The 26,569-nt window shown below is 43.4% G+C and overlaps 1 protein-coding gene across 3 annotated transcripts; it reads left to right on the top strand.

Annotated features, from left to right (window-relative positions):
* LOC141509462 (cation channel sperm-associated auxiliary subunit gamma-like) lies at window positions 1-26,569 on the top strand. Of its 3 annotated transcripts, none has more exons than XM_074219037.1 (29): window positions 1-106; window positions 524-752; window positions 2,505-2,603; window positions 3,325-3,469; window positions 3,993-4,125; window positions 4,856-4,925; window positions 5,567-5,722; window positions 6,065-6,230; window positions 6,964-7,101; window positions 16,026-16,085; window positions 16,601-16,780; window positions 16,989-17,118; window positions 17,805-17,916; window positions 18,163-18,321; window positions 18,428-18,546; window positions 19,169-19,382; window positions 19,493-19,555; window positions 20,630-20,813; window positions 20,935-21,053; window positions 21,573-21,653; window positions 21,853-21,921; window positions 22,492-22,648; window positions 22,771-22,834; window positions 23,160-23,255; window positions 24,286-24,372; window positions 24,582-24,674; window positions 24,794-24,893; window positions 25,325-25,445; window positions 25,830-26,569. In XM_074219037.1, the coding sequence occupies exons 2-29, from the start codon at window positions 543-545 to the stop codon at window positions 25,943-25,945; spliced, it is 3,441 nt and encodes a 1,146-aa protein (XP_074075138.1). In that variant the 5' UTR covers window positions 1-106; window positions 524-542; the 3' UTR covers window positions 25,946-26,569. The 3 variants fall into 3 exon arrangements, 2 of the variants coding, with proteins under 2 accessions (XP_074075138.1, XP_074075139.1); XM_074219038.1 differs by having other exon boundaries at window positions 21,865-21,921; window positions 25,830-26,568; XR_012474655.1 differs by lacking the exons at window positions 24,582-24,674; window positions 24,794-24,893; window positions 25,325-25,445; window positions 25,830-26,569 and having other exon boundaries at window positions 23,160-23,947.

Below are 26,569 nucleotides of genomic sequence, written 5' to 3'. Positions count from 1 at the left end.
CGTGCCGTAGGGTGGCAGTGACTAGCCGTTAGGCACTTAACCCTTTGGCTGTGGAAAACAAAGAACAGAAGGACCCTAAGAGAAGGGAAGGATCCGGATTTTCTGGGTGTGTCTGGTCCCCCTGATCTTAACCTGGAGGGGTTGAGGGGGAGGAAGAAGATGGAAGGATAGATGAGAGGAAGCAATAACCATAATGGTCGGGGGAGTGAACCAGGGGAAGGTTGAAGGCGGAGTTGGGGGGGGGGGCGGGGGTGTGAGAAGGGCCTGGAGGGAGGGGGGAGGTTTAGTGAGGGTTAGGCGTGGCTACTCCTAGGTCCCAAAGAACCTCTTCCTCCCACCTTCCTGGAGTAGCCTGGAGCAAATAAATCCTGGTTTGTAACTCAGTTTCCTTGATTGATGGAAAGGGAGACTCAATGACTTCAAGTAGTAAAGGACTCTTTGTTTTTGGTGGGGCCCTGGAGGGGAGGGAGCAGGGCGTCCCGTTACTTGGATTCACCCGTGACTCCCTATCTGGACTTCCCAGCTCTGAATTCCCAACCCAGATGGTAGCCCTCCTGCTGCTGCTGCTGCTGCAATTGCTCCTGCCGGCTCCGGTCCGGTCCCATTTGGAGTTCCTCTGCAAATGGAACGTGGTGCTCAACAACTATGAAACCTTGTCAGAAAACACTGATAAGTTTTACAATCAGGACCCAGATAGTACTGTAGAATATTTTTTCAGCAAACTGGAGGATTCACCCCTCAACAACAAAGAGGTAGTGGCCTGGCCCAGCTACCCCGCTGGCCTTCCTCTCCCAGCCTGTCCATACCATCCTCCTAGCCTGTCCCTCTTTCCAACTGTCCTCAGACCCTCCAATCGTTCATCTGTTCCATGAGGGTCCTGTCTGTCAACCCTGACTTCTCTTTGAGCAAGCAAATCATTTTTTGTTCTGTTTTTGTTTTTTTATTTTTTAAAAAATGCTCCACATGTCAGAGATGGTTTTCAACATTTTTTGTAAAACTTTCTTCCTGCTTCCCTTCCTCTCTTGCTCCTGAAGACATTAAGCATTCTCATATAGATTATACATGCACACTCATGTTAAACCTATTTCCTATATAAGTCATGCTATGAAAGAAGAATCAGAACAAAATGGAAAAAGCACAAGAAAAGAAATGCAAATTTTACAAAGTGAAAATAATATGCTTTGATATGCAATCAGACTAATGAATGTAGATGGCATTTTCCATCACAAGTCTTTAGAATTGTCTTGGATCATTGGATTGCTGAGAAGAGCTCAGTTTATCAGTGACAGATCATTGCACAATGTTGCTGTTACTATGTACAATGTAATCCTGGTTCTGCTCACTTTATTCAGCATCACTTCATGAAATTCTTTCCAGGATTTTCTGAAATCCACCTGCTTATGATTATTATTTTTTTGTTTTTGTTTTTGCAAGGAAGTGGGGTTAAGTGATTTGCCCAAGGTCACACAGCTAGGTGATTATTAAGTGTCTGAGGTCTGATGTAAACTGGGATCCTCCTGACTCCAGGGCCAGTACTGCTGTGCCACTTAGCTGCCCCTTATGATTTTTTACAGAACAAGTACTCCATAGCATTCATATACCAAAGCTTATTCAACTATTCCCCAATTGATGGGCATACCATCAGTTTCCAATTCTTTGTCACAGCAAAAAGAGAGCTTCTATCAATATTTTTGTACTTGAGAGTCTTTTTCCTTTTTTATGATCTGTTTGGGCAAAGTTTCAAATTGCCCTCCAGAATGGTTGGTTCAGTTCACAACTCCACCACCAGTGTATTAGTGTCCCAGTTTTCCCATATCCCCTGAAACATTTATTATCATTTTCCTTTCCTTTCATTTTAGCTACTCTTGATAGCTGTGTGGTGGTACCTCAGAATTGTTTTAATGTGCATTTCTTTAATACTGATTTAGAGCATTTTTCATGATTATAGCTTTGACATCTTCATCTGAAAACTATCTTTTCATATCCTTTGACCATTTACCAATTGGGGAATGACTTGTATTCTTATAAATTTGATGCAGTTCTATCTGTTTTAGATAGGAGGATTTTATCAGAAACACTGGCTGTAAACATTGTTTCTCAGCTTTCTTCAATTTTCTTTCTCATCTTAGTGGCATTGGTTTTGTTTGAAACAAGTCATGTTTACCTCTCTTGGCCTCAGTTTCTTCACTTGTGAAGTGAGGGGGTTGGATAAAATGTCTTCTAAAGTGCCTTCCAATGCTCAATCTGCTCTTCCAGTCCTCCTTCCATTCTGCCTCTTCATACCTTTCCCCCTCCCATCTATCCCTCTGTCTTCTCATCTGTCAGTCACTGTGTCTTGTCTTTGGTTCCTGCCCCTTCCTGTCTTCAGGACACTTAGGAACTCTCTCACCTTCCCATAATCCTAAAAATGTCTTGCCTTGAATTTGTGGAAGGAGGAAGGAGGGGAAGAAGGGAATGGGTCAGGGGAATCAATCTGAGCTGGATATGTCTTTATATATCTTCAGGTATACCATGGATTCCCTTACTTCATGAAGATTAACTTCACCTGCCCTGATCTGAGGAAGGACATTAAGAGAGACCGTTTGGGACCCCCAAAACATAGTGTGGGTGGAGGAACAAATTCTCATTTAGGGATGGATTAGTAAGGATTGCTAATGGGGAGTCATTTTAGGATGAGTCAGGACGAGTGACCTCTACTCCACTCAGACAATCTCTGTGGGATCCACCCTTCAGAGCTTCTTTTCTTGGTCCCAGCATATTCCCCTCTTCTTATCCAGCTCCCAAAGGAACTTCTGGATGTGCTGTCCCTGTTCCCCCAATCCAATTAATTCCCATTAAGGTGGTTCCCTGATGACAAATTTATAAAATTAATCCTCAGTGCACTCCTCAAATGGAGAAACCTCAGAAGATACTTTGGAGGCTGAGGAAGGGGACTGTGTTCTCCCCTGGCAGATGGGGAACTCTCTCCTAGTAGCCAGTTCATGCCTGTCCTATCTTTCCTGATCATGATTCCTGCTGATAAGGAAGACTGGGGCGGGGGGGGGGGGGGAGAGAGAAGAAAATTAGATCCTAGAGGGTTCACCTAGCCTTCAAGAATAATGGTTGCGTCTTCATGGACCCACAGGGTTTTGGACGAAAGAAGCCAGTATTTTTGCCCGGGGTTCTTTCCTGACAGAGTTCTATTCTCTTCACCAACCCCCAACCTCCTTAGGCAGGGTCAGAGGCCTTTCTCTAAGGTCAGGGTCTGGGGTGGGTGCAACAGGGAGGGTATCTGGCCATACTCATTGACTGGTCAGTGCCATTCCCTTTTTGACCCCCTTTCAGACTCCAGAAGCCTTGATCCGTAGTGGCTACCTTAAGGGTTTGATCCCCTTTGTGTTGGTCACCTTCCAATCCCCTGTGAATTTCCGGAAGTGGAGGACAGAAAGGCTACAAATTCAGATGTTGGGAGCACCATTCCAAACTCTATGTAAGGGACCTCCCCAGGAATGTACTGGCACCAGTGGTTACAAAAGACAATGTTTTAGAGAAGGGGGCTGCTCAAGGGCTCTTGCCAAGAAATTGGACAGGATGAGAAACAGATCTGTGCTTACCTGCAATGGCATCTGGGGCATGGGTGGGAATAAGGAGACTACCTGTGTATTAGACTTTTGAGTTTGTGATCCCTGGACAGTAGCCTGGATCACTATAGGTTTTTATCATTGCCCTTGCCAACATTTTTGTCAACTTTTAAAACAGGGTCAGTTTATTTGGGTAGAATAGAGTGGCCCATTCCTCAGAAGACTTGGCCTGTTAGACTAAGCTAGTGTCTCCTAGGGAATCTCATCCTCTGTAGGAGAGGGAGAAGAAGCATAGCCCACCCAGAGGTCTGGCACTTGGCATCAAAACCCCAGTCCCATGGGAAAGTTTTGATGAGGAGAGGTGAGGCAATGCAGGCTGGGTGAGGGTAGTCCCAGGCCTGTGCCCAGCTCATTTCCTTCTCTACCTCCTAGATCAATGTCATCGTCAGGCTTATGCTACATGTTTCCTGAACTGGTACACCCCGATGCCTATGAAGAATGGCAGTTTAGTGATGGAAGTTGAAGTCTCCAGCAACAACCAGGGGGAGCTCATTAAAACTGCTAAGTGTGTGGAATCCCAGGGATCCCTGTGGGTTGCAGTATATGTAGAAAAGCACAGGATAGTCAGGATCTGGTGTGTAGGCAGGAGGGCTGAACTAAGTAAGGAGAATATCAAAAGCAAAAATGATGCTAGAGATCACCTAGTGCAATCTACTATCCCCATCCATTTTTTACAGAGACCCAGAGAGGCTAAGTGAAAGATGCATAAAATTTGAGATCTTTGAGGGCTTAGTACACAGTAGGTGAGCAATGTTTCCCGTATTGATTACAACTTATAGCAAAATTGATTCAAAGAGCAGGGTCACAGATTACAGAATACTTGGCCTGGAAGAGCCCAGAGACCATGAAGTTCAGTCCCCTCATTTTACAGATGAGAAAACTAAAGCCCAGGGAGGGGCTTAGCTCTGGGAGACATCTTCATACAAATAATGATTGGGTCCATGGTAATGAATAAGAGATCACTAAGTGAGATGGCATAGAGACATAGATCCAAGGTAGCAGTAGCCATGGTCACAGTGGTTCTAGGTGTCAAAGGCAGTATTTGAACCTAAGTCCTCTGATTCAAGCTCAGTTTTCTTGTCACTGAGTTTTCTCCTGTTCAGAGTCAGGGACATGAGGTTTGAAAGGGGCAGTGTCTGGACATCAACTGGTCTGTGGTGAGGGTAATTGTGAGGTGTGGAGTCTCCACCCAGTCTGGCAATCACATAGAAGGCTATTCCCCCCTCCCTCTGCAGGTTCTGGATAAATATCAATGGGTTTCTGAAAAAAGAGAAGGACAAACTGCTCTTTACCCTGGGAACCGAGGTGAGAGAGAGTAAAGAAGGGGGATGGGAGAAAGACTGAAGGGCAGGGTCTGGGCAGAGGGAGGTGATCAGCTTTCTTTTTTTTTTGTTACTTGATATTTTATTTTTCCAATTACACATAATTGAACCGTTTTTCAACATTCATCCATTTGCAAATTCATAAGGTACAATTTTTTTTCTACTACCTTCCCTTCCCTCCCCCTTGCCTTGGCAACAAATCAGTCTGGTAAAAAGTTGAACATTTACATTTATGTTTAACATATTTACATATTAGTCATTTTGTGTAAGAGGAATTTGGACCAAGGGAAAAGAGAGAAAACCATGAAATAGGAAGGAAAAGCATAGGAGAAGTTTTTAAACAACGAACGTAATATGCATTTAGATTTCATGTTTTTTTCCCCTCTGGATGTGGATGGCATTGTCCAGAGCAGGTCTTTCAGGGTTTTCCTTGATCTCTGAACTGTTGAGAGGATCATCATAGTGGATCAACTCACAATGTTATTGTTAATGTGTATAGTGTTCTCTTGGTTCTGCTCAGGAAGGTGATGATCCTCTTACCTGAGCTGCCTGGCTAGGCTGGGGGAAGCAAGCCAGTCTATCTTCCCTTCTTCTCCCAATGTGTCTCTTGGATCTTTCCCTTAGGTCCCAAAATTGATTCACAGAGACTTCATCGACACACCATCTAGGCCTCTCTGGGCTACAATGGACCAGGCTCCTGTGCTAATCCTTGGGGGTATTCCAAATAATAAGAAGATTCTCCTCAGTGATTCTGGCTTCAAGGACTTCTCCTTGGTGGAGGTAAGAAAGGTTGAGTGGTTGTTGACCATACAGATGAAGGGTGGGCCAGAATCTAGACATGGGAAGAAATGGAGGGAAGGAAATGCTGATCCCCAGGAGTGGGATGTTGCAAGGCCTCATCCTTCTGCCAAAGAGGCATCATGGTATGGGTTGGGGGTAAAGGGGAGGTGAGGAAGGAGTTGAGTTCCAGCCCCTTAGTCCCCAAGTCCCTTGTCTGAGTCTCTATTCTCACCCTTCTCACCTCCAAGTCTTTATAAAGGAGGGGGTTTGTGGTGGCTTAAATGATCTCTTAAGTCTCTCCATGCTCTCAATCCTGTGAACTTCCAATCCTGGTGGCCTCAGGTGAATATCGATAGCTGCTGGCTAGGCACTCTTCAATGCCCTCAGAAAACGTTTACGGCCTCCATCTTTGACACCATCTCCACTGAAAGCACACTCTTCATCCGGCAGAACCAACTTATCTACTATTTCACTGGCAACTACTCCCACATACGTCCAAAAGCAAGCCGTGAGAAACTGGGGATGGGAAGAGCTATGAGCATAGGGATTGGACCCTCTCTCCTAGTTCTAGCCTCTCTCCCTTCCCACCTTGGGGCAGACTAGCTTCTCTGAGCCTGGGGTCTGACTCTAGTACAAAGGAAAATAATCTAAGAGTACCACAGAGCCTTGAACCAGATTCTGGGATGATGGAGGGAAGAATGATTGGGGGGGGGGTTGAGGATCAGTTGGATGAGTTACAGCAGTGAACCTTTGGGATGTCTGATGGTTGCCCTTCCATGGAGAGAGTAGGAAAGTCTATGGAGATCTATGGAGAAGACAGGATATTTTCAGTCTCTCCATAAGGTGGAACCCCAAACTCTTGCCTCCCTGCCTGTAAGCTCATCCAATTGATAGTGGAGCTCTTCAGGCTGATCATCCCACTTGGCTAGGGTTTATAGAAAGCCAAGTTCCTTCCTTTGTCTCAGAGTTCATAGCAGGATCTTGACCCAAGCAGAGAAAAATTATAATATACGAGAGCATGAGAGAGGGGCAGAACAGGTGGGGGGGGCAGGTTGCTGGTTTAATAGCAATCTTGATCTTGGGGACTTGATGAAGGCTTCCTAAAGGAAGCTAAGTCATTCTCAAATGGTCCTGAGAAGTTTCTGGGACTCATTTTCCCACTGAAAGAATGAAGGGGGATCAGACTTGAAGAAGAAGGGAGGAGACCCCCAACCCTGAGAAAGGCCCTCTCTCTCCCTCAGAAAATTGGGTCCGAGTCTTGTATAATCGGTGTATCAAGAGACTTTGTCCTGTGGAACTTCCTGGCAATGGCTCTGAGTACATCTTGGCCTTGGCTGGGGGCAATGAGGAGGGCATTTTCTTCTTTGGGACCATAACAGGTAGCTTCCTTACTCTGAAAAGGGATTCCCCAGCCCCTAAAATTGTAAGATGATAATGGGTGATTCCAGGTTCTGTCAGGTTCTCCTTTGCCTGGACCTTAATAGTTGCCTTCACCTTTATTCAAATCAGCAATTATTAAGAAAGATGGGAATTTAAGAAAATCTCCAAGGATCAAGCTGCCTCAATGGATGCAGTGCATGTTTTTGGGTTGTTGTTTTTTTATCTATAAGGCAAAGCAAATCAAGGTAGTTGGACAAACATTTAATTCAATGTAATATTATATCTGCTTATAATGATTTGTTTTCAAAATACATTTGCACAGTTAAGAGGAATAGTAGCAAATCATAAAAAATAATTTTTGCATCAATTGATGTGCTTGGTCCTTCTGTTGTCTAACCTGCTTCTAATATGCAGTAATTTATTACTTTTGTGACCTTGAACAAGTCTCTCTCTCTTTCCTGGAGCCTCATCCAGCTGATTGATATCTGTCATATATTTGAGTTTGAAATGCCTATGAGAAAATGCAAATTGATTCCTTCATTCTACTGGGGATACATCATGCATATAGATTAATAACTATCAAACAAAGGGAGGAGAGAGAGAGTCTTAATGAAGGGGTAAAGGAGGTAAGACTGATTGAGGAAAACCTTACCATAAGAGGCGGTAGCTTAGCAGGGACATCCTTTGCAAGGCAGTGAGTTGGGAGATGGAATATTAATTATCACTGTTTATTATTCTCAGTTTGAATGAGTGGTGATGGATTGAAGAGGAGGAATTAGAAATAAGCCTGGAGAGTTAGGTTGGGAAAAGGTCATTTAATGTGTCTACTCTAGAGGCAATGGGGATGCAAATTTAGTGGGTTTTGAGGAGGAGTATGACTGTTGAGACCTGTACTTTAAGAATATTAATATGGGGGATGACTCGGTGGTGCAGTGGATAGGGCACCGGCCCTGAAGTCAGGAGGACCTGAGTTCAAATCTAACCTCAGACCTAGCTGTGTGGCCTTGGGCAAACCCATTTAACCCCATTGTCTTGCAAAAAAAATTAATATGGAAGCCATGTGAAAGCAGACACCCATTAAAAACCTATTCCAGTAGTTCAAAGAAAGATGATGAGAGTCTGAACACCATGGTATATGCAACAAAGAAGTGAAGAGAAGGGGATTGATTTGACAGCCTTGTACTGCTTGGGTATAAAAGAGAAGAAAGAGGGAAGAATGAAGAAAAATTTTAGATTATAAGGAAGGATAGCAGAAACAAGGAAATTTCGAAGAGGAGGGGATTTCTGGGGAAATAGAAAAGTTTCATGCATATTGGGCATAGTGGTTAGTGATGTGGGTCTGGGGTTTAGGAAAGAGGCTAGGATTGGTCACAGTATAAAGATCTGGGGGTCATCCTCATAGAAATGATGATAGTAACCATGGCAACTAATGAGAGATCACCAAGAAAGATAGTGTAGAGGGGCAGAGAAAGGATAGTAGAGATAAATGAATTTTGTTGTGCTTTCCCAATATTCCCCTCTAAAAACTTTAAAAAGTGCATCAAATCAAATTTTAAAATGGGATAACCAACCAACCAATCACACTTAGTCATTTTTCTAGTCCCAGGCAACTTAAAAAGGACAGCAGTTTGCAAACTCCTGGGGTGGAGGTTGGCTGGGAGTGCATCATGATGGAAGCAACACTAGCTGTGGGTCCTGGAAACATAGAAGCTGAGCCATAAGCAGAGGTATTGGGTAGACAGCAAGGGTATTGAATAGCTGGTCAGAAAAAGTTCAGGGTGACCTCTGGGTCCAGAACCAGGCACTGTTTGGCAACTCCATTGCCCATTACTGAGCCTTAGTTGTAGTTCTAGGGTAGAAAGGAGTGTTTATGGTTGCAGGAAAGCTAGGGACCCTATCAGAGCACAAACTAGGAGGGTCATGACCAGAACTCAACCCAGATCACACCACCTTGGAAGCACCAAAAACTTAATAGTCCCATCATACCCCCAAAACTAGACGTGAAAATAGCAGGACATAAAAACCTGTTCAAGAAAGCCACCCTCCATCCCAAAGGGGAGCAATGCCCAATTCTAAATGTCCAAACTCAAGAAATAGACTGGAAAATGAGCAAACACTTTAAAAAACTGATAAAAATTCTGTGGTGACAGAGAAGCTCATGACAAAAAATTCAGAAGAGAATGGCTTGAACACATCTACAAGCAAAGCTTCAAAGATGTATGTAGATTGGAAGCAATCCCAAAAAAGAATTCCTTGAAGAACTAAACAGTTTTTAAGGATTTAAAAATCATATAAGATATAGGGGGGGAATTGAGAAATTAGAACAATATAAGAAAATTATGAAAATAGAACAACTTGCTAAAAGAAACCCATAAAATACTCCAAATTCTGAAATGATCAAATGGTAAAAGAATACAAAACCACCATATGAAGAAAAGAACTTAAAAATTAGAATTGATCAACTGGAAGTTAATGACTCTGAGACATCTAGAAACAATAAAACAAATTCAAGACTGAAAAAAATAAGAAAATGTGAAATTGCTTATAGACAAAGTGACTTGGAAAATAGATTGACAAGAGATCATTTAAGAGTTACTGGACTATGATTTTAAAAAAAGCCAAGACATCTAATATCACAGAACCAGAGGACAAAGTAGAAATTGAAAGTATCCACTGATCACCTCTCAAAAGAAATCTCAAAATGAAAACTGTTTTTTAAAACAATGAGTTTATTATCCTTATTATATGATCGTTATAATAAGATAATCTTAAGGTTTGAAAGGACCTTAGAAATATTCTTGGGGTTGCCTCAGAGAGCCACATCAAAGGTTCAGTTTAATCTTATAGCATAATTCCAGAGCTCTCAGCCCAAGAGGAAAACACTGATAGCAGCCAGAAAGAAACCATTCAAATACCAATGGCACCACAGAATCAAATGAGATTTAGCAACTACCATAATAAAGAATTGGGCACATGACATTCCAGAAGGTGAGAAGCTAGGATTGCACCCAAGAATAGCCTACTCAGCAAAATTGAAAATAATCCTATGGGGGGGGGAAGAACTTTAAGGCAAAGGAAGATTTCCAAGCATTCCTGATGAAAAGATAAACTCAAGACTCAAGAATAAAAAAGTAAACATGAGTGAAAAATCATAGGAAATCTAATAAAGTTAAATCTTCATATTTCCAAATGGGAAGCTGATATGTGTGACCCCCACAACTTGCACCATTACATGAGCTAGCTATAGTCTACTTAGTAAAAGATTTGAATGTAAGTCTATTATACTGGGATAGTCTCAAAAGAAAAATGGAAGAGTGAGATAAAGGGAGGTTCTTTGGGAAGGAAAATTATCTGACATAAAGGAGGTCCTCAAGGAAATGTCTTTATGTTGAAGGGGGAAATAAGGGCAATGCTTGAATCTAGTTCTCATCTGAACTGGTTCAGAGAGAAAAGAATATATATGTGTGTCTGTGTCTGTATAAATATGTCAGGGTCAGTGCTCTATCCACTGTACCACCTAGCTGCCCCCCAAGAAAAGGAGGCAGTGGGGAGAAGCAAAATAAACATTTTTAAGAAAAGGACAATGAAAAAAATAGGATAAATAGATTAGCCCGTAGGGAAGTGCATAGTTAGCAATCTTGACTAGAAATGTGAATGGAATGAATTCACCTAAAACAGGATATCAGAATGTATTAGAAACAACCACCAAACAATATGTTGTTTTCAAAAGACACACCTGAAACAGAAAGACATACAAAGAATTAAAATTAGGGGCTTAAACAACATCTATTATGCTTCAGCTGAAGTTTTAAAATAAAGCATGGGTGGCAATCCTGAAATTAGATAAAGCAAAAACAGAAATAGACGTAATTATAAAAGACATAATTAGGAAAACTACATTTTGTTAAAAAGTACCATTCTAAAAGTATTATTGTTAGAAATCAACATGAAAAAATATTAATAACTCAACATCCGTGAATGGGATAACATCTAAATTATTTTTTAATTTAAAAGTCTTAAAAGTTGAATTATGGGAGCCAAAAGACAGTTAAAACAATACTAATTGGGAACCTCGATTTACCTCTCACAGACCTAAATAAAAGTTATGATGAACAATGTTTTAGAAAAGTTAGGTAGGATAGACCTCTAGAGAATATTAAATGGGACAGAAAAGAATAAACCTTTTTTTAACTATACATGTCATCTTGACAAAAATTGACCACGTGTTATTAGGGCAGAGAAATCCCAGAAAATAATTCAGAAGGGCAGAAATAGGAAATACACTCTTTTGGGGCCATAATGTATGCAAGAACAATATTTGTAGCAGGGGGTAGGGCATATTGTTTTAATGACTACATCAATTTTAAGAACACAAGATATGTTCAAAGGAACAGTCTGATTATGCAAAATGTAGGGTTGTTTACCCTCTGAAAGAATATTTGAAATACCAAAGAAAGAAGGTCAATCCACAACCACCATGGGGAAGATAGTAGATTTATTAGAGTTTACTGGGTTAATTGATAGAATTTACTCACACAACTGCAGCTTTGGCAGCAAGGAGACTGAATAGTGAATTCTCGTACTATCCTTAGGCTACTCAGGTATTATAGAGAAACAGAACAAAGGACATAGTACAGAGGATGGTCCAGCATCATATACAATTATCCAGAGTTAGAGCTGCTTGTACTGTTTATGTTTAGTCATGGTAGTTTACATTAACTTTGAGGCATCTTCCCAGGTTCCGTTCAACAAAGCAATAAAATTTACATTCCATAAAGCACCTTAGAGGCATAGATTAAAAATAAATTAGAAAGGGGTGACTAGGTGGCACAGTAGATAGAGCAGCAGCCCTGGAGTCAGGGGCACCTGAGTTAAAATCTTGCCTCAGACACTTAATTGCCTAACTGTGGCTTTGGGCAAGCCACTTAATCCCACTGCTTTACAAATAAAACCCTAAAAAAAATCAAACAAATTTAGAAAGTAAATTAGAAAGTAAATTAATCCTAAAGAATGAGTGGGTCAAAGAACAAATTAGAAAAATTAATTTCATTAAAGATGAGAAAAACGATACCACAAAGCAAAATTTGTAGGATGCAGTATTTAGAGGAAATTTTATACCTCTGAATCTTACTAAAAGAGAACAGATCAATAAACTGAGCTCACAACTAAAAAAAAAATAGAAAAAACAAAAATCAAAACACCAAAATGGTAAGTTTAAAAATCAAAGAGATTAATGAAATTAAAAGTGGGGGGAAAAAACCAATGAGAAAAACATAAACCCTTGATTAATTTGATTTTTTTTAAAATATGAAATTACCAAATAGTGAAAATGGTGAAATGCACAATGAAAAGTGAAATTAAAGCAATTAGATGCTATTTTGCTCACTTATATCCCAATAAAACTGAAATTAACTGATAAATATCATAAAAATATAAATTGTCCATATTAAAAGAAAAAATTAGAATTCTTAAATAATTTTATAATAGAAAAACAAACTGAACTAGCCATAAATGAGCTCCCTAAGGAGGGGGGGAGAACCTTAGGGTCAGATGAAAGTTCAAGTGAATTCTACTAACCATTTAAAGAACAATTCTAATATTAGATAATATGTTTGAACAAATGGGCAACCAAAACAGCCCTACCAAATTACTATGTCACAAATTACTATGTCATATAAATCAGGGAGAGCAAAAATATGGAAAGAAAATGTTAGAGCAATTTCCATAATATTGATGCAAAAATTTTGTAGAAAAGAATAGTAAGGAAATTGCAGCAATAGATCACAAAATTTGTAAATCACAACATGGTTGGAAATATGCCAGGAATGCTAGATGGGTTCAATAACACAAAAACTATGAACATAATTTGATCAATGAATCTAATAATAATAATAAATAATCAGATCAATAACAGAAACAACAAAAAATATATGATTACCTCATTTGATACAGAAAAGACCTTTGAGAGAACAGAGAAGGATAAAAGACACTGTTGATTACACCCAGAGTGAATGTGATGTGGATAAAAGATCCATCAAAAGAAAATGAGAAGTATGGATCAAACTGAAGGAGATTCAAGAGAAAGTCCCAATAACTTTTTTAAAAATGAGAGTAAATTTTAGGAAGGGAGGGTGGCTACCCATGTCAGAGAGGTTAAAAAAAAATGAGGACTGAAGAAAAGACTTGGATTCAGCATTTCAAGAATCGGGTAACCTTGGCAACAGTAGCTTCAGATGAACTGTAAGGTAGGAAGCCAGGTTGAGGATGAAAAAATCAGTGGAAAATGGAGAGATGAAGGTAATGATATAGATTGATTTTTCTAAGAAATTGCTTTGAAAAGGAAGAAAAATGAAAGGATGGTTTCATATGATGGTTTAGATGAGTGCAATTTTTCGAAGGATGAAAGAGAATTTTACCATGTTTAAAGCAAGTTGGAAGGAGTTAATAGATTGAATACAAGAGAGTTAATGCTCTTTGACACAGGCTTTTGGGAGAGACATGATAAACAGCAAAAGTTGAGAGACTGATGTGGGCAAAGAGTAAGGCTATGTCTCCCAAGACTAGAGTAGAAAAGGAGGTGTGAAGAAGAGAAGGGAAGGATACTCACAACTTGGATTTTCTCATTAAAGGTTGAAGAATATCCTCTGCTTAGGCCAAGGGTTTGTTTGTCATGGACAACAATCTTGACAGTCTGGTCAAGTTCATGGACCTCTTTGAGAAAGAAGTCATGTTTTGAAATGCATAAAATAAATTGCTTAGAATTACAAAGGAAACCAATTATATTGAAATATATTTATCAAAGTATTTTTTAAAAAGTTCACAGATGGGGTAGCTAGGTAGTGCAGTGGATAGAGCACCGGCCCTGGAGTCAGGAGTGCAAATCTGGCCTGACACTTAATAAGTAAATAGCTGTCTGGCCTTGGGCAAATCACATAACCCCATTTGCCTTGCAAAAACCTAAAAAAAAAAAAGGTCACAGATCTCAGATTTAAAATATTACCTCGAATTTCTATTATATTGATTCTAGAACATAATTGATTTTATGCTGTATTTTGTAATTGAGTCTGCATCTGAAGAAAAGCAGTTATAGCCTTGTTATATCTTTGAGTTGAGTTCAGGAATTTTTCTTTCTCTCTCTGAGTTAGTTCAAAAATATTATGCTTTTAGGTTTTATTTTTTTATTTTCTTTGCAAGGCAATGGGGTGATTTGTCCAAAGTCACACAGCTAGGTAATTATTAAGTGTCTAAGGCTGGATTTGAACTCAGGTCCTCCTGACTCCAGGGATAGTTGCTCTATTCACTGCACCACCTAGCTGCTCCTCAAAGATATTATTAAGAGAAAAGTTGGTAATACTCATACAGGTATACTTCCAGGACATATGTCATCTATACTGGTGAAATTAGGGGAGGTTTTAACTTTTCCAGCAAGTCTGGTAATTTTGATTCCCCCAACAGATGACAAGATGCAGATGGGTCCCATAAAATGCTAATTCATATTACTGAATTGTCAGAGAGGGGCATGATTAGCTTCATCTAGATGCCAGCCCACTTTTCTTAGTATATAGCCAATTGTCATGTTCCAGGAGTACCAAGACCCCTTCTTTCTCATATGTCAATAAAGAATGGGGTTTCTTACTGGGATTGCTGACTTTACTGAGGTGACCAGTCTTACTCATTTGGTTAACAGGTCTATGTGTCACTGTTAATAAATTGATAACTGCTCAGAGTTATTTTCCTCAGTCTGCCTTTATTAAATTTACTAAATACAACCCCTGGCTTACAGGGAAGAAGTAGTTCTGGAGGGGGCTTTTGGAGAGAAGAGAAGGTTTGAAATAGCTTCTTGTGAGGAGTTGGATAGAGAACCAATCAGGGAAGAATAAAAGTATTTCCATGCAACACTGAGGCCCCATCTGAGATTTCTACAGCAGTGAGACTTATTCTAGTAGTGTTTAGCAGAGTGTAGGTGTGATGAAGGTGATAGGGGTGGTTATTGTGAAGTCCTTTCTGTTGTGCCAGACTCTTAGTGATCTCATTTGGGGTCTTCTTGGTAGAGATACTGGAGTGGTTGGCCATTTCCTTCTCCAGTTCATTTTATAGTTGAGGAAACTGAGGCAAAGATAGTGAAGTGATTTGCCCAAAGATACACAGCAAATATTCTGTGGTCAGATTTGAAATTGGGAAGATGATAGCTGGAGAAAGGAGTTAATTATCCTGCCTAAGAAAGTGAGTCAAGTGTGAAGGGAGATTCTGAGCCTCAAGATTCAAAAAGAAGGAGGTGGGAGGCATTTAGCTATAAGAAAAACTGGGGCTTCCTCCCTTGAGGATCAGTGGGTTCTAGAACAGGGAGACTTCCTCTTCCAGTTCCCAAGTTTGTTATTGTTTACTCGAATAGTAATGAAGCATAAAACTTTAGCAAGGGCAGACAGTTGGGGTGTTTGCCCAAGACACACAAAGAAGAGAGGCACCCCCTTTTACTTATTTTTTTATCCGGATAACGCCACTCTTGCCTTGCTTCTGGTGCTGATGACTTGACACAGAGATATTTTTCTTCCCCTGACTTCACCTATCAGTGGTGCTTGTCAGTCACTGGGGGCAGCACCATCGGGCACACAAATCCAGTTCACGAAAACGACTGGGGTCAGATCCTGCTTCAAGGGGGCAGCAATGGAGGACTCAGTAAGAGTGTGTAAGACTTGGGGGCAGTGCCACCCAAAAAGGAATGGAAGCAGGAATGTGAGATCAGGGCTCAGTGGCTGGTATATCCTCCTGAGGAGTCCCCTCACATTAGGCATAGTGTGCTTGTCCTCTCAGGGACTAGAGGCTACTCATCCTGGGACTACTCTAAGGCCAGGAAGTGAGTGGGAAGCTGCTCTAAGTGCTAGGGCTGACCCCTGACTGCATGACCCACTTCTTTCTTTCCCAGATGCCACTGTGTCTTTTCAGCAGTTGCCTGTTTCAAACTCAATATGTGAAATGTTCCAAGGTTTGGTGTTTGGCTGGGACACCCTCTGGGAAGCTGCCCATCCCACCCTTACCCCTAATGAACTTGTGGGAGGAGGAGGAGGAATCCTCGGAGTGGTTTTGGGGCCTAGGGTTAGGGAGGCAGTGTGGAGCAGTGGAAAGAGAGTGGTCAGTCCTGGCTCTGCCACTGCCTACCTTTGTGGCCTTGAGAAGGGTACTTACCACCTCCTTGGGCTTCAGTCCCCCAACCCCATCTAAAAAGGAAGGTGTTGGATTCAGTGACTCCTAGGGACCTTTCCTGTTTCTGAACCTCAGGGTGTCTTGGGGCCTGGGAAGGTCCTGAATTCTCCGGAGAGCTTGTGACCCTGGGAGGGGAGGTCAGCAGTGGGAACTTGGGTCTCACTTGGGTCTGTAGGGCAGGCCCTGCATCCCTGGGGGAGCTGTTAGTGCATAAAGGGGCTCTGGGTCTTTGCTGGGAACTGACAATGGTCTCCAGGGGACAACATCAGGCTGGCAACCCTGGGCATCTCCCTGCAGTCTCCGAGTGCTTGCTCCACTGGGTGATCTATAACACCGAAGACTACACTTTCCTGCTTCTCTTGGAATTCAGCTACGCAGGAAAGAAAACATTCATGCTTTTCGAGTATATTGTAGTTCAAGGCTATCCTGTGGATTCGCTCAGGTTACTCTATGATATACCCTCTTTCATCCCCAAGTGTAAGTGAAGGCACCCAAAATCTTGGGAGGGGAAGTGGCTAGATACCTGAGGAAATCAGGAGCAGGGAGAGAGTACTGGACTGGGATCAACTGGAGGACAGAGGTTGGAGTCTGTAGGGCTTGGGTTGAGGTGCTGGGGGAGGCAAGGGGAGGCAACAGAGGTGTGGAAAGAGCCAGTTGACTACAGCAATATTGAATCCCTGGGCAGGTGAGGGATCAACATTTGTGATGCTATTGGGCATGGAGAAGTATACTAAGCAACCCTTGGTGCCCAAGGGTCTCTTCTACAATCCTTTCTCCCATATGCTGCTCATCTGGGGCAATGCTATTCTGCAGAGGTAAGGGTAAAGGGGAATCTTGGGGGGGGGGGGAGGGTTGAAGGGGAAGAGTACCCAGGCCAGGAGCCATGTCCATAATTGGGAATCCCTGAGCTTTAGGGCACCAGAAATACCCCCTCTATCCACTTCCTCCCTTTGAGAATCAACTACATCCCTCTTTTCACCCTCAGTATCCTAAATCACCTGAGTGACTAGATATTGGGATGGTGGGAATGGATGAGAGTGGTGGGCTTGCAGTAAGGAAGACCTATATTCCCATCTAGCCCTAAACACTAAATAGCTGTTCTCCTGTGGGCAAGTCCCTCAGTCTCAGTTTCCTCATCTGTAAGATGGGAACAATAGTACCCTGCCTTGCAGGATGGTTGTGAGGAATGAAATGAAATGTTTATTGTAAAGGTTTTTAGTCTAGATTCTTGCCCCTAGTACCCTGAGACTGTGGACTAAAACAAAGGGAGCCCTGAGTTCAAGTTTTGACCTCTCAACATTATTTGATTCCAGCCCTTTATTTTTCTGTCCACCCAGTAGGGATACTGAACCCTGTCGACTCCTTGAATCTTTTGCCTGAGGAGATGGGGACATAAAGGACAGGGAAGGGGGTTGCTTGGGGGGCAAGCAGAGAGACTGAGCTCTTTGGGCTCCTTTTCTCAGACGCCCTTGACCAAGCCTGGGTTCTTCTTCCCCCACAGCTATGACAAGAAGAATTTCATTTACCTGGCTGATTTCCCCTACAACATCTCAGTAAAGTATGTGGCCAGTAACTACAAAGGAGAAGTGGTCTGTGTCACTGAGAATGAGGAGGTGGGGAACAGGAGGTTGCCCTGACCACTCCATGGCTTCTTTCTCCCTATTCTTTGCTCCCTTTTCAAGTTAAGACTCCCCCCCACCCTGGGGGGCTCTTCAGCTCTTGCATGGCCCTACATGCCTCTACTCCCCTCCCCCTAGGCACTCTCCTTCCCAGGCCCCTAGGAGATCCAGCCTGGGCCTTCAAACTCCGTCCTTCCTAATTTTCTCCCTCCTTGTCCTTTCTGGGCTCTTGGCCCCCAGATCTGGCTCGTCATTGAAGGCAGTTTCAAGGTACATTGTCTGTACCCATCATTGGGCTGGAAGATTGTTTTCACCCTTTCCCAGATGCAGGGCTCAGAAATGTTTTCAGAAAATGAGACCTCAATCAGCATCTTCTATGACTCTATGGGTCTGAACCAGGTGAGCTTTAAAGAGACTACAGACTGGCCTGGCCACCCAGGAAGGAATCCATCCACACAGGGCTGAATGACCCTCCTTTTCCTCTTTTTAAAAACCTTTCCCATAGCTCGTTTACCTGGTTTATGAAGATGGGAAAGGGAGGCTGCTGAAAAGGTTTCTGCCAGTGAATGAAATTTTGGTCAGTCAAATGATCACCCAGAATAAACCTCAGATCTCTGCAGACATGTGAGTGGGCCTGAACCCAGTTGCCCAGTGGGGATGACAGAATGCTTGGGGTGGGGATGATTAAAGGAAAGGTTGCCAGAGTCCAGGGCCTGGAAGGGCCCATGCAAAGTCATTTTGAGGAGCCTTTGAATGGCTTGCTCAGGTGTCATTGTCCCCAAAAGGCTTCTGGGACTTAATCAAGTGAAAGTAATGCTTTCTTTCCCCATTTCTTGGCCTGTTTTGCCTAGAGCTTCCTTCACATCAATTTCACTATCTTGCTTCCTAGTTAATTTTCACTTGAACGTTCATCTACCTTCTTCTTATGCTATCAAACTCTTTGGGGGAAGAGAGTCTATAGTATATCGCCATTCTTATTTTACCAAGTATTTGTTGAATAACTATATGATGGGATTAATGGACAGTTAGTTAATATGGAGCTGAATGGATGAATAGATGCATGGAAAGATAAATGGACAGGTAAATCAATGGCTAGACAACTGACATACAGCTTTGTGGATAGATTGGATAGGTAAATGGACAAATGGATGGATGATAGAGGACAGGTGGATAGAGAAAGTTGGGGACCTTGCTCAGGTTGGGGCTGAGCTCCTATTGAATCTTTTCCCCTCCCTGTCATTTCTAGGTCTCAGGACTACCTCTCTTTCATTGATGCCTGCCCTTTCCAGCTGCTGCAACTATATGATCTGCCACAACCACAACGATTCACACGGCAGGAACGCTATTACGCAGAACCACCCCTTGTGAGCTCTCCCTCTGGCTTCCACACCAAAGTCTCTTTGGCCATCTACCAGGGCCTTGTCTATCACCTGCTCTCACTGCATGCCATGTATAATAAGGTATGTGTGGCTGAATCCAGGAGGGAAGTCCAAGGCAGAAGGGCAATTGGGAAAACTCAGAAAGTTTCCTTCCCCACAGCTCCTGCCTGTACCTTCTCTTGCCTTTCTAGCCCTATGCTGATCCTGTCCATGACCCAACGTGGCGTTGGTGGAAGGATAAGAAGCAACATAAGGTGAAAAGGATGGGCAAGAATAGTCCCCCAGCTTCATTTTTCCTACTCTGTCCATTCTTGTGCAGGGGAATGTGAAGAAAGTTATGGGAATGTATAGTCAGGGATTGTAGGATCTGGGCTAGAGGGTTCTCGGTAATGTTATATAGGAGAGTTGGTTGTTAAATTTTTCAGGGTGAACATTTCTACCTTGGAAATGAGCAGGATCAGTGTGATGGTGTAGCCTCCAAAGATCTGGGTTTGACTCTTTTTCCATCAATCACTTAAGAGCTACTCAATTCATTAGGAGAGAGAGCTTACACACTAAACTAAAAAGCTCTGGGAAAGTGAGAGCACAGGGCTGAATCTAATATGATGAAATTCAGGAGAGAAGAAATGTAAAGTTTTAACACCGATTCAAAAAGCCAGGTGTCCCAAGGACAAACTACACATAGCCAAAAAGGTCCTAGGATCTTCTTGGATTGCTAGTTCAACGTAAATTCACCTCTTCGATTTAACAGCCAAGAAGAGAGAAGCAGAGAGTTGATCTAGAGGCTACTTGTACTCTTTCCCATCATACTACACCTGGGCAATTGTGTTTAGTTCTAGATGCCACATTTCCTAAAGGCCATTGACAAACTAAGATAAACTAGATAAGGGCATGAAAGGTGATGAGGGCATTGGAGGTCATTCTGTGGGAGAATCTGTTTAGCCTGGACAGGTCATGTTTAACCTGGACAGAGAAGACTCAGAAGAAGAGAGAAAAGCTAGATTTCATGTTGAGGAGGCTGCTGTGTGAAGGAAGGATTCATATTTTTCTGCTCAGAAAGAAAAACCAAAAATGGTTTGGAGGAAAAGGAAGGAATGGTAGGGGAGATGAAGAAACGCAGATTTAAGGAAAACTCTCTAACGGGGCTTTCCGGGAGGACTGAGAAAAGCTGAATGATGTGAATCTGGGGCAGGAGAAAGAGATGGCTTTTTTTAGGTCTATGGGTCCCTTTCCAGTTTTTGAAATTCGGGAATTCTTGAAGCTCTGAAGGCAGATGGGATCTTCAGAAGTTTCCCAGAACCTGACCAGTCCCTCCTTGGTCTTGGCAGGCTTTCTATTTCTATAAAGCCAGTAACTTTCAGAGTATGTATGGCCTACACATTAAAATGGATGGCTATGAAAAGGTTTACAACCTCTCGCCTGAGCATAACCTGCCCCAACACATCTTCCTGGACAAGGGGAACAACTACAGCTTCTCCATTTACCTGGTCGCTCAGAAATCTTCCATGCAAAGTGGGTAGAACAATGGGAATCTCAAGGGCTGGTGGGATGGAATTGGGGGGGGACGATGACAGGGACTAGGAGGAGAATCTCTGAGCTACTGGTTACTCTCCTCTCTCCTTTCTCCTTGCAGGTCCCTACTTGACCAAAAGGAGGTCTTTGCGTCTGGCTGTGGTATTGGCCCATCCCTGGTGCGTGTCAGCAAAAATTAATGAGGAGGATTTCATTAACCGCAATGCCATTCTGTTCAAGGTCAGAGGGCTAATCCATGTGAACATGTGTGTGTGTGTGTGTGTATTGGTGTGTCTTCTAGGTATGGTTCAGTTCACTTGGATTCTTGTCCAGGGAGGAATTAACATCCTAGACACCATGACTAAGATCAAAGGTTCCAGACCAGGGAAGGACTTGGTTCCAAATCCCAAGGCACTTTTAGCCAGCCTAGTACATCAACTGACCATTCAAGACCATAAGCATTTATTAAGTGCCCTTTATATATCAGACAATGTACTAGATCTGTGATACAAAGTCAACAATAACGTTTTTTTTCTTCTCAAAGAATTTATATTCTACAGGGTATAGTTACACAAAACATAGTCAATTCACAATCATGCTCACAGAATACTGGTGCCTGGGTAATCTAGTTTAGGATGGGCCTTGGGATCCCTAGTCAGTCAGAGTTCCCTTCCCCTCTCCTGGTAAGGACTGAGGGGGAGATAGGTAGGAGTTCTCCAGAACCCCAGGCCCTTAGCACCTTTCCTTCCACCTGACCAGGTGGTTATCAAGGACAAACACCTATGCTTCAATCAAAGTATCAGTGGACACAATCTGAAGAAAACATCCATACTCATCAAGGTGAGAGACAGCAAGGGATGAAGAAAAATGTCTACTGGTGGGAGCATGGCTCACAGAGGATAGGGTTAACAGAGGGAAGTCCCTAATTAATATTGAGAAGCAAAGGATGCCTTGGGTCTAATTTTGATAGAAATGGTAACAAGTGGAAGATAGGAAAAGAAATGAGGGTAGGGCTAGGTGACTACTTGGCATTGAACAGTCTTCTCTACAGGTGATTGGCTCAGCTGGGAAGTGTTTTCTTAGAACTCGAAATGGTCATGTGATGCAGGTAACTGTGAAGGGATCATGGGGGCTCTGGCAGACTCTTAGGGGAGGGGGACATCTTCAGATTGGGCTCTGGTCTTCCCAAGGCTAGTGAAGGCGACGATTTCCTTCTCCTGCTCACTCAAAATTAACCCCTGTTCAGCCCTCCCCACCCTCCATGCTCCATGTGGGAATGGCAAAAAGGATGCAGTGGTCCTTGTCCTTGGGTGATTTCAGGCCCTTTTTCATTCCTCAGAAAAAAAATGTCTCTGCTCTTCAGTTCCTAGAGAATGAGGGGAAGGGATCTTAGAGGTTCTAACACTTGTCCATTTTGCTTGTTCCCCTTCAGTTGTGCATATTAGCAGTCAGGGCCCAGCTAGATTCTGCTCCAGTCAGGAGGGTTTGCTCCATGTCAAGAGAGTACTCTGTGGGTTCCCTGGGAGAAAGGACATAGCATGTTGCTACTTCCTCATGGCTTGGTCTAGAAAGGACAGTAGGGGATTGGGAGCAATGGATGAATTTGGTGTTTTTTTTCCTTCCCTCCTCAACTCTTCCCTCATCCCCTCTCTCTTCCCTTCCCCGCTTCCTTGAGTAGGGCAATGAGTTTATCCCTATGTTCATCGGCTGTCCACCAGGCAAGCGGTTGGCCTTTGACATCACCACAACCCTTAACCACAACAAGATGGTCAATAAGAGATACCTTGACTGCGTGAACAAAGATCCTGAAATGCCTTGCTTCTTATACAGTGATCGTGAGAGAGAGGCCCCTACCCAGTCACCCAGCTCATGACTTCCCCCTAAGCCAGTATCTCCCCTCTGACCTACCAAGGCTTCCTCCTCTTCCTCAGTTCAACCTTACCTCTTCCTTCCACAGCTTTCTTCCCTTTCTTCCTGGTCCAAGACATGGTGACTGGTGAATCAGGAAGTTTCAATGGCAGGTGAGTCCCCTGCCTTCCCTGTCCTGATTACTTTTTGGGGAAGTCTGGGACACGGGGATTTCCTGGGGACTTCAGGAGCATTGGATAGATGCCAATAGAAAGTGCTGACATCTAAGGTTTTCCCTAAAACCCCCAATCTCACTTTCTTTCCAATAGATTTCTCTCTCTCTCTCTCTCTCTCTCTCTCTCTCTCTCTCTCTCTCTCTCTCTGTGTGTGTGTGTGTGTGTGTGTGTGTGTGTGTGTGTGTGTGGCCTATTTCAGGATGGGGAAGACTTGGGGGGTGGAGCTGGGACCCTTGTCCAAGCCCCTGTGTCTCTGGTGCAGCTATATCCTGAAGGTGATTGGTGGAGGAACTTCCAAGGACAACATTGTGGATTACTCAGAGGCTGACATCTTTCGCTATAACAGTCCTAATGACACGTAACTACTGACCCAAAGCATGAGACCCTCCCCCACATCAACCTTCCCCAGCCACTCTCTCCCTAACCTCCTTCTACATGTAAGTCTTGTGGACCCAAACAGGCAGACACACGCACCAACAGATCAGCTTCTAATATTTCTGTCCTTTCCGTGATGTCTGATCTTCCTGACCCAATTTGGGATTGTCTTGGTAAACATGGTAAACAAACTTTGCCCCTTCCTTCTCCAGATCATTTAATAGTTGAGGAAACTGAAGCAAATGGTTTGCTGATTTGCCACACATCACATAGTTACTAAGTGTCTGAGATCAAATTTGAACTCAAATCTTCCTGAATCCAGGCCTGGCACTCTATCCACTGTGCCTTCTACCTGACCCAAAACAATATTTTTATCTTTATACATACTGACATGGATGCCTTTCTGAGTTGGAAGGGACCACAATAGCCATCTAGTATGACCCATAGACCTGACACTCAAGCTTCTCCATGACCTTCTCAACAAGTGGTCCCCTAGCCTTTGCTTGAAGATTTCTGAAAGAGGGTGCTCACCACCTCCGGAAGCAGGCTACTTCTATCTGGTCACTTCTGTCCTCATGTACAAGATCGCAAAAGCACTGATTCTGAGCAGACTAAAAGGACCCTGAAGGGTCCCACCCCCTCATTTTACAGATGAGGACTCTGAGGTCTAGAAAAGTTAAGTAATTTCTCCTAACTCATGTATCTAATAGGCATCAGAGTTGGGATCCAGACTTGGGTCTTCTGACCATCTAAATCTGGCTATTGTCCCATAGTCTTGGCCTCTGGGACCAAATAGAATCCATCCAATCCCTTCTTTCCATATGATAACCCTAAATGCATATAGTAATAGATATAGAGCTGAGAGTCCCAGGCCACATTCTGGGCTCAATATAGCAAATGTGTCTACTGGGAGCTGAGTAATGGCCATGCTTCCCAAGCTTCCCATGGAGGATCAGAATTCACCAGTTGGCTGACCCAACCAGAACCAGAATATGACTTTTTCCTCTCTCTAGTACTGAGAGTAACATCTGGACTGTCAAGGACAACTCAACGGATGCCGAGGCCTTTAGCATCCTGCGGTATAACAGCCCTGGCATTGTGTACGCAAAGCTCTGGCGCCAGACGCCTTCTCTATATTTTGCCCATTATCTGCAGCTTGCTCACAGACCTTGAGAAAGGGGATGGAGCTCCCCACCTCCCCAATATCTACAGGTTGCTCCTCCCTACCTTTAAGGGTGGAGGGATGGGGGTACAGGTGGGAGACTGACTTGGGTTTCCCCAGTATCCCATAGCTTTATAATCCCTCTAGGTGGCTGTGTCTGAAGAACTCTCCTTGTCATGATATCATTCCCGAATCTATCTATTCTCCTGACTTCTTTTTCAAAATCATGGTGAGCAACAGGTAAGGTCTTATGGAAAAGTGAAGATGGGGTGGTGTAGAGGAAAATGGGAGAACCCTTAGTTTCCCTTTGGGCCCAGTTCCACCCAAGAACAAGCCTAACTATCCTTCTATCCCATCAGGGGTGTGGACACAAGTACCTACTGTGATTATCAGCTCATCTTCATCCTCCATATCCATGGCCTCCCACTAAGCAGTGGTAGGGCCCTCTTTTTCCTGCAGGTGGGCCTTTCTTTTTCCTGCCCTCCCCTCCACCAATCCCAACTCCTTTCCCAATCTTCCCGAATTCGGTGCAGTGGGGTCAGTTCTGGTTCCATAGTCAGAGGACCTGGATTTAAATCATGGTTCTGCTAGCTTCTTGTTATGACTTTGAGCAAGTTATTTGATTTCTTCTGACCTCGGTTTCCTCATCTGTAATTTCAGGTCTAAATCTATACTCCCATGGGCAAGTCTTTCCATGACCATTCCCTTACCCCCAACCCTAAATTTCCTCCACTGCCTCCATTTTGTTACTATTTCCAGTTCCTCCTCTTCCCTAAAGCTTCTGGAATCCTGCCTTATGCTCAGTCCTTCATCCCATCTCCTTTGGAGTTCTCAGTGCTTCTTTGCCTGTTTCATCCCATTGACTTCTTCCCACCCTCTTGCCCTACCAGAGGTCAGTGGTGGTGTGCTTGATCCTTTTATCTGGCTACCTCCTGGTCTGCTTCATCTGGTTACCTGTAAAGAATGCCTGTTTAAAACTCAGGATGAAGTTCACTGATCTCCTCACCCAAGGTAAGGCCTGGGTTAGCTGGCCTGAAGGATGAGATGAGATCCAAGAGCTAGTCAGGGGAGGGAGCAGAGGCTCACTAAGGGTGGGGAGCAGGGACTAGCTAGGGACAGGAAGCACTGGCTAGCAAGGGACAGGGAATGGGGCTAGCCAGAGACAGGAAGCAGAGGCTAGCCAGGTATAATGAGCAAGGGCTAGCTGGAGACAGGGAGCAAGGGATTAACTAGGGTAGGGATTAGGAACTACCTAGGGACAGTGAGTAAGGGCTAGCTAGAGGAAGGGAGCAGGGGTTAGTGGGGGGATCAGGGTTTAGGGGCTAGCCAGGGGTAGGGGCAGCACCGTCTGTGCTACAGGAGGAGGCTAACTAGGCCTAACTCTTCTTCTTGCAGAATCGTACTACTCATATACAATGTCTGGCACTACTCTTCCCTCCATGATCAGCTCCAAGATCAGTACAACAGACAAGATTTCTATCAGAAAGTCAGGATCCAAGAAAATGTTTTGAGTGCCTCTGCCTAACCCTTCCAGCTTCTTCTTAGCCTTCTTGGTCTGTCTCATGCTCATCCCAGTCCTTCTGATCTGTCCTCCCTTCTAGTCTCTCAACACTCCTCCATTCCAACACCCCATTCCCCACTAACTCAACAACTCTGGAGATACTCAAACCTTTCCCTTTCCCTCCTAAGGTTCCCTCTCATCCTCTATTACCTTCTGGCATCCCCCTTTCCTTCTAGCTTCCCTCAACCTCTGAATTAGTTAATAAAAAGCCACACCTAGGGAATGGATGAAATTCCTGCACTGTCTGTGCCATGGAGAGAGAAGTCGTGTTTTTCCATGACCAGGGAAAGGAGGGAGACTACAATACAAGGACCCAAGAGAAATGGAGGGGAAGAACCTCCTTCATTGCTAGCTTCAGTTTGGGAAATGCTGGAAAAACTGATGGTCAATAACTTCTAGAAGAACCTGGAAGAACACATGGGTTGTGGGGGAGGGGACACTTTCTGCTCCTCTCTCAAGGATGGAGCTGGGGGAGGGAGCCAGGAGAGGCTTCCAGAAGATAGGAAAGAGACCCAGAGGAATGGAAGGCAATAAGATCCTAGCTCACTGATACTGGGGATAAGGATGAGGGACT

This window comes from Macrotis lagotis, chromosome 1 (assembly GCF_037893015.1).
Source record: "Macrotis lagotis isolate mMagLag1 chromosome 1, bilby.v1.9.chrom.fasta, whole genome shotgun sequence".
In the NCBI taxonomy this organism is placed as follows: domain Eukaryota; kingdom Metazoa; phylum Chordata; class Mammalia; order Peramelemorphia; family Peramelidae; genus Macrotis; species Macrotis lagotis.
The sequence above is the reverse complement of the archived record's forward strand: the minus strand, read 5'-3'. Positions and strand labels throughout refer to the sequence as shown.